The 7,637-nt window shown below is 47.8% G+C and overlaps 2 protein-coding genes across 2 annotated transcripts; both read left to right on the forward strand.

The window, feature by feature from the left end:
* Positions 1-1,137: 1,137 nt before the first annotated feature.
* LOC119325493 (asparagine--tRNA ligase, cytoplasmic 1-like) lies at positions 1,138-5,286 on the forward strand. Its single transcript, XM_037599239.1, has 6 exons — positions 1,138-1,690; positions 2,641-3,234; positions 3,352-3,599; positions 3,685-3,814; positions 4,031-4,089; positions 4,804-5,286. Exons 1-6 carry the CDS (start codon positions 1,205-1,207, stop codon positions 4,985-4,987), a joined length of 1,701 nt encoding a protein of 566 aa, XP_037455136.1. The 5' UTR covers positions 1,138-1,204; the 3' UTR covers positions 4,988-5,286.
* A 285-nt stretch (positions 5,287-5,571) lies between these two features.
* On the forward strand, positions 5,572-6,586 carry LOC119325506 (glutathione S-transferase 4-like). The gene is made up of 2 exons (XM_037599245.1): positions 5,572-5,851; positions 5,945-6,586. Exons 1-2 carry the CDS (start codon positions 5,650-5,652, stop codon positions 6,409-6,411), a joined length of 669 nt encoding a protein of 222 aa, XP_037455142.1. The 5' UTR covers positions 5,572-5,649; the 3' UTR covers positions 6,412-6,586.
* Positions 6,587-7,637: the final 1,051 nt, after the last annotated feature.

The raw sequence follows: 7,637 nt of genomic DNA on the forward strand, positions 1-7,637 counted from the left end.
AATCATGCACACGGATATTGTTGATGAATCGAATGGACAGAAAGAATAGAGGGTTAAAGAAAGGAAGGTTAAAGAAAGGAGGGCTAAACTTGCAGATTCATGGACGTAGCTATGGCAAGAAGGCCACCACGAGCACAAACTGGATGCTGGCATGTACGAGAATTCGAGGAACGGAAGACAACAACAATCCTGCAAAAAAATCCGACGCACAATCAATGAAAAACGAAAAGCCAGAACTGAATGAGACCACCAGCACCTCTAGGCAGGGGAACGGATCACCTGGCCATCGGCGAAGTGGCTGCGCTGGGGAGCACCGGCGCCATGTCGCCCTGGGCCTCCTCGCGCTCATGGGAAGACGCGGAGGTGGAGGAAGCGGGAGGAGAGGCGCAGGATCTCGGGCTCGATGCGCGTGATCTCGACGTCGGGGTCGTCCTCCTCGCGCTCCAGGGACGGGCGGTGGTTCTCCTTCTCACCCTCCTACGCATGGGCTTGCGGTGCGGTGGCCGGCTGCGGGGACAGCGACAGGGCAGGGAGGGGCGGGCGGCTCTAAAGTTTGGAAGGAGGGAGAGAGGCGAGGGGTCGTCCTTCTCGCGCCCCGGGGACGGGCGGTGGTTCTCCTTCTCAACCCTGCGCACGGGCGCGCGGTGCGGCGGCGGCCGACGGCGGGCAGGGAGGCGCGAGCGGCCCTAGGGTTTGGAGGGAGGGAGAGGCGCGGTGCACGAGGAAGAGGAGAGGGCGCGCCTCAAGTGGGGGAGGAGCGACGACCCCGTGGTCACCCTGTCGATTTGGATATTTTTTTCAGCCATGTGAAATGACGAAAATGCCCCCGACGGGGCAAGGAAATTACCCGCGGTGGCACGAAACGGGAGTAACTATTCATTCTAGCAGTATTTTTTTTATCCGACGGACGAGGTCATTCCAGGGGTCGATCCGACGGCCCAGATCCAATCAAGCCACCCGATCCAACGGCCAGGAAGCCCAAATCGCTGAGGAGCCGGGAGGATCCTCCTGATTCTTATTTCTCGATTCTTATTTCTCGATGCTGATCCGACGGCTGTGGAGCCCCTCGTCCTCCTCTTCCCTCATCGCAGCCTATCGACCGGGCCACCACCAAGTAGCAGTCCAGACGCGCGCACCACCCAAAAACCCTAATCCCCTCGCAGCCGCCACAGCCCCCGGAGCCCGCCCGCCCGAACCCGCCGCCATGGCCGACGACGCGGCATCGGCCCCGCCGACGGCGCAGCTGGCCGCCGCCTCCATCTCCTCCCCGCCCTCCTCGGACCTCGAGCCGCCGACCTCCCGCACCCGCATCCGCGCCATCCTGGACGCCGGCGACGCCATGGCCGGGGAGCGCGTGGTCGTCGGAGGCTGGGTCAAGACCGGCCGCCAGCAGGGCAAGGGCGAGTTCGCCTTCCTCGAGGTCAACGATGGGTCCTGCCAGGGGAACCTCCAGGTCATGGTCGAAAAGGACGTGCACCCGCTCGCGCAGCTCACCCACACGGGCACCTCCGTGCTCGTCGAGGGCGTGCTCAAGAAGCCCCCCGCGGAAGCCAAGCAGCGCATCGAGTTGAAGGTGGAGCGGGTCATCGAGCTCGGGGAGGTGGACGCCGCCGCCTACCCGCTGCCCAAGACCAAGATCACGCTCGAGACGCTCAGGGACTTCGTCCACCTGCGTGCACGCACCAACACGGTATAATTCATAGTTTTTGTTCTTATTCTTATTATGCATTGAATTGGATTTTGGACGTTGTCGTGAGAATCTTGAGTGATTCATATGAAACCAGAACTTTCCGTGTACAGCTGTATCCGCTGATGTAGTGTTTGCTCATTTCTACTCACCTTTGCTGATTATTGAGACAGTCCAAATACAGAAATTAAGTGTTTTGGCCTTTGTTATAGCTCGATGAAGTTGATTCTTAGAATCCGCAGTTTCCTGATAGTAATGCCAGTGTCCATTTATTCCTGTGAGGCTTACCCCTGGAATTACCAAATGATAGGCTGTCTTTTTGTATCTTCTTTTATATTTGTTATGCTGTTTATCTTGCTTCATTTGTGCCACCTAATCAAAATGAGTAGTTTCAGTCTTACCTCTATGCTTTCATTTTGCAATTCCCCAGTGAGAATTTTAGTTATAGTTAAAGCTATGGAGTTTGCAGCATACTAGGGTGTCATAGGCTTGGTTGCTTGATGTATTATGAACTTAAAGGCTGTAGGTTCATGATGCAGTTTTCTGTTATGTTTTTAAATTTTTTTACTGTGCTAATGGGAAGCATTAGTTAATTCAGGCCGCTAATGGATGGATGCTGGATTTTCTTGGCTGTGACATGTTACTATAGATAGAGGCAGTTATGGCTTGATTTACTATTTCTGAAGTATCCACCACATATGCAATCGGACTATTTCAGCGTGGGGGTTCTATACTTGGTTTTGCTCTTACATCGTGAAATATAGTTGATGAAATGCTGGTTAGCATTTTGATGAATTTGCTTGTTTGGATATTGGTGTACAGTATACCAAGGCTAGATCTGCAGTAATGAGAAAGAAATATTTTACCTTCTTGCAATTAATTATTTCACGCTGATTCCCCTCTGCTTTGGTCTGTAAGAATTAGCTTAACACTTGCTCTCTAATCTTCTGCAGATAGGCGCAGTTGCTCGGATAAGGCACCAGCTTGCCTATGCGACACACAGTTTTTTCGATGAAAATGGATTTTTGTATATTCACACCCCCATAATAACCACCAGCGACTGTGAGGGTGCAGGTGAGATGTTCCAAGTCACTGCCTTATTCAGCCAGGCTGAAAAGGTGGAGAAGGAGCTTAAGGAGAACCCTGCACCATCAGAAGCTGACGTTGAGGCTGCTAAGCTTGTTGTTAAAGAGAAAGGAGATGCAGTTGCACAACTGAAAGCAGCAAAAGCTAGCAAGCAAGAGATAACTGCTGCTGTTTCCGTGCTTACAAAAGCTAAAGAGAATGTGTTAAGGGTGGAAGAGCGGTCTAAGTTGAAACCTGGACTTCCACTCAAGGATGATGGGAAAATTGCATTTGAGAATGACTTCTTCAAGCGTCAAGCTTTTCTGACTGTTTCAGGCCAACTTCAGGTTGAAACTTATGCTTGTGCTCTCAGTAATGTGTATACCTTTGGACCGACATTCCGGGCAGAGAACTCACATACATCAAGACATTTGGCAGAGTTTTGGATGGTTGAACCAGAAATTGCATTTGCAAACTTGCAGGTGAGCCCATCTTAACTACATTCAGATTATTTCTGGCCTGACTTATCTATCTAGATTATTACGTGAAATTATTTTGGTGAACGGTATTAATTTTGGCCTTAATGAACCGTGCTACAGGATGATATGAACTGTGCTGAAAGGTATGTACAGTACCTGTGCAAATGGTTACTCAAGCATTGCCGAGAAGACATGGAATTCATGGTTAAACATGTGGACAAGACTGCAATTGAGCGTCTGGAGCTTGTTTCCTCTACTCCGTTTGAACACATTTCATATACAAAGGCTGTGGAGATCTTAGAAGGTGTAGATAAGAAGTTTGAGAACAAGGTTGAATGGGGAATTGATTTAGCGTCTGAGCATGAGAGGTATGGAGATTGGAATTTCTACTGCTATTTTGGTATCAGTTATTTACCCTTGTTTAGATTTGTAATTCTTTCTTTTGGCATGAAGGTATTTGACTGAGGTGATATTTAAGAAGCCAGTTATTGTGTATAACTACCCAAAAGGAATAAAGGCATTTTACATGAGGCTCAATGATGACCAGAAGACAGTAGCTGCAATGGATGTTCTTGTTCCCAAGGTACATAATCTGTTAAATTATGATATCAAATGATTTTTATACTTTTGCAAAAGCAATAGTCTTGCAATGATGATTATTCCACAGTTCAATTTCTGTATCTGCTTTTATATTCTTTGTTAAGCATGACAGTGGGAATTGTGCCCGGTAGGTTCAGTACTGATTCATGCCTTAAATCTATAGTTGCGATCACTTACTTTTTGAGTACCATTTTCCTAGGTTGGTGAATTAATCGGTGGAAGCCAAAGGGAGGAGCGTCTTGATATTCTTAAGCAAAGGTAGCATCACCTAAATTTGACTGCAGACTATTTTGTGTCTCAGTGACTTTTACATGTTATTTTATTCTTGTTGCTACTTGAATGATTCAAAGTCGAGTGAAGATCTGCTTTTTTTCTTATACAAGTAGATTTTTTTTTGTAGTGATCACCCTGTTGTTAGAGAGTTGTGTACTTTCTACCTGAGTTGTTTGTTTTTGCTTATGGCATATACTCCCTCCGTCCCAAAATTCTTGTCTTAGATTTATCTAGATACGGATGTATGTAACACTAAAATATGAATAGATACATCCGTATGTAAACAAATCTAAGACAAGAATTTTGGGACGAAGGGAGTATTATCTTAGTTTTGTTTAACACCTAGTGTCTGATACTGTTGAACACTGTTGTGGATTGACGCACTCAACATGATGATGATAGTAGTTGCATCATCCCAACGTGCACTATGGTTTTGGTTCTCTAATAAAACACTAGCAATCTGAGACTATTTTACATTATTTTATGATATGGGCATCCTTTTATTTTGGTAATCTTCCGGTTAGCCTTTTTTTTCTGGGTACAAATCGATGTCAATGAATACATTTTGTACTGTAAAAAACTTGCATTCTCATGTTCTTGACAGATTTTGTAATTGTAAGAGCTCTACATAAAGAATACAAACTTATGGATTGTTTCTTTATGACATGTGAGCTTACTGCGTAACATCTTGTTCCATAGGATACTGGACGCCGATCTTCCTCTGGAGCCGTACGAGTGGTACCTGGACCTCCGACGTTTTGGCTCAGTGAAGCACAGCGGGTTCGGCCTGGGGTTCGAGAGGATGATCCTTTTCGCGACGGGCCTGGAGAACATCAGAGATGTCATTCCATTCCCAAGATACCCTGGGAGGGCCGATCTTTGAAGGGCTGCAGATTTCTGCCTTGAAATATAAGAACGTCAATTCTACACTTTCGTTAGCGATTTTGGAGAAGTGTTGGCCGTCCGGTTAGATTGATATATATACGCATGCTGATATCATTTGATATGTCTCGTGTCTCGGCTTGTTATGATTCTTAAAAAAAGTATCAGGCTTGTTTTAAGATTAGAATATTGAAGTATTATTGGTCATTAGCATCTTCTCTTTTGTAAATTTAATTTTGATACCCTGTTTGTATCTTATGCCGCAAACTTTCGAACTGTTTTGAAGATGCCTTAGTTTCATGGAGGATGTTAAATCGGTGTCACCTTCGCCCACAATAGCCCAAGGGTCGTGCCCCAGTTTCTTTCTTAAAGTCATTAAGAAAACATGTTCCAAATGTTTACTGGAAAAATGATGAAAAAGTTGCTCGGCGACGAACTGCCCATGCACATCTCACCCACCGGGCTTACAAAAACATCATAGTACGACGATGTGGATCTGGACTGCATCGTCGGTCAGCTCAGGACGCAAGCAGTGACGCGTCGGTCTGCCTATTTAACCAACTCCGCTATGTGTATCAGCGCAATCAAGCAAGCAGAGCGCACACACGCGTCCATCTCCAAGAAGCGAAAGCCAGTAGAACAGAGCAAACCAAGCAAGGTTGGATGGCGCCGGCGGTGAAGGTGTACGGGTGGGCGGTGTCGCCGTTCGTGGCGCGCCCGATGCTGTGCCTGGAGGAGGCCGGCGTCGACTACGAGCTCGTCCCCATGAGCCGCGCGGCCGGCGACCACCGCCAGCCGGACTTCCTCGCCAGGAACCCCTTCGGCCAGGTCCCCGTCCTCGAGGACGGCGACCTCACCCTCTTCGGTACACCTACTTCCATCAACCTCTCTTCTCTTCTGCATGGAAAACTTGTATACGTACGAACGAGTTATTAACAATCTCAAATTCCACACGCAGAGTCGCGCGCGATCGCGAGGCACGTGCTCCGGAAGCACAAGCCGGAGCTGCTGGGCTGCGGCTCGCCGGAGGCGGAGGCGATGGTGGACGTGTGGCTGGAGGTGGAGGCCCACCAGTACAACCCCGCGGTCAGCGCCATCGTGGTGCAGTGCATCATCTTGCCGCTCCTGGGCGGCGCGCGGGACCAGGCGGTGGTGGACGAGAACGTGGCCAAGCTCAAGAAGGTGCTGGAGGTGTACGAGGCACGGCTGTCGGCGTCGAGGTACCTCGCCGGGGAAGACATCAGCCTCGCCGACCTCAGCCACTTCCCCTTCACGCGCTACTTCATGGAGACGGAGTACGCGCCGCTGGTGGCGGAGCTCCCCCACGTGAACGCGTGGTGGGAGGGGCTCAAGGTCAGGCCGGCCGCGAGGAAGGTGACGGAGCTCATGCCGCCGGATCTTGGGCTTGGAAAGAAAGCAGAGTAGTGATGACCGCCTGACAATTACGCCGGACTGCCGCCCACGTTCACCAAAATCGAGAACTGTCGAGTCTCCGGTTCTGCGTTATACCGCACCGCGGCACCGGCATGTATGTTCTGTGCCACTGGCTCATGTTTTGAGGTTTTAGTCTCATGCTTGAATAAAATGCAAGATACCCATCCGTTCCAAAATAATTAAAATTTTGAGTTTATTCCAAGTCAAGCTTCACTAAATTTGATCAATTTTTATATTGAAATATATCAACATCTACAACATCAAACTTGCTCATTATGATATATATTCATATTATATTGATAATGACACACACACACCTGACGCTCCTTACCCACTGTTTTCACGCGAACAATCTTTGTGCCATCGGATACTGCACAAGAATCACGACGCACTGCGTGTCACCGCATCATGATAGGTGCAAACTGTTGAACAAGTTTACGCCCGAGGGTGGCCTGATCTTCACGTGGTATGATTGAATCAGAAGGGATAACTAGCTGCAAGCACCTGGGATAACTAGCTTTATACCTGCCAAGGTTGGATGCAACCCGTACGTTGATGATGACTAACTGGAGCTATAAGAACTCCAACTTGTTGTCTGAAGAATCGTAGAATCACAAACCCGAACTAACCCACATAAAACATCTGAAACCGTAGAGCACGAATTAGGGGGAACTAGAGGCTCCTTCTGGTGAATCCGGATGAACTCACAAGAGCAAAGGTAGTAAGGATCTCTCGGATCTATAGCAGTCTTGCCGCATAAGCTTGTAGCTAAATGGTTTGACAAAAGATTTCTTAAAGGATGAAGGATATGGGGTTTTATAGCAAGGACAACCCCCTTAGCTAGGTGTGAAAATGTTTAAAAAATTACCAGCTTTGCATGGTTTCCTTGGGGGAATAAGCCGTCAACTTTGGAAGTTGTTGGAGAACTCCTTGAAAATTCGCGAAGCCTTGACAGTCTGGACACCTTCCACGAGAATGGCTAGAACGCTTGACTCAAACTCCAAATAATGTGAGCTTTCTTGCGTCGAAAAGTAAATTTGATGTAGTTTCTAGTGATATACCCCTATGGCAACACAAATACTTCATGGAATGCATAGGTTTAGCTTTCACCTTTGCAAACTTCTCCAAATGTTTATGAATGTCACATGATGTTTTGTTCGACTCAACAACTCCTTTCAACTAGTATTTCCATGCAGTATAAACTTGTAAGCAACCAT

Source organism: Triticum dicoccoides, chromosome 1B (assembly GCF_002162155.2).
Source record: "Triticum dicoccoides isolate Atlit2015 ecotype Zavitan chromosome 1B, WEW_v2.0, whole genome shotgun sequence".
In the NCBI taxonomy this organism is placed as follows: Eukaryota; Viridiplantae; Streptophyta; class Magnoliopsida; order Poales; family Poaceae; genus Triticum; species Triticum dicoccoides.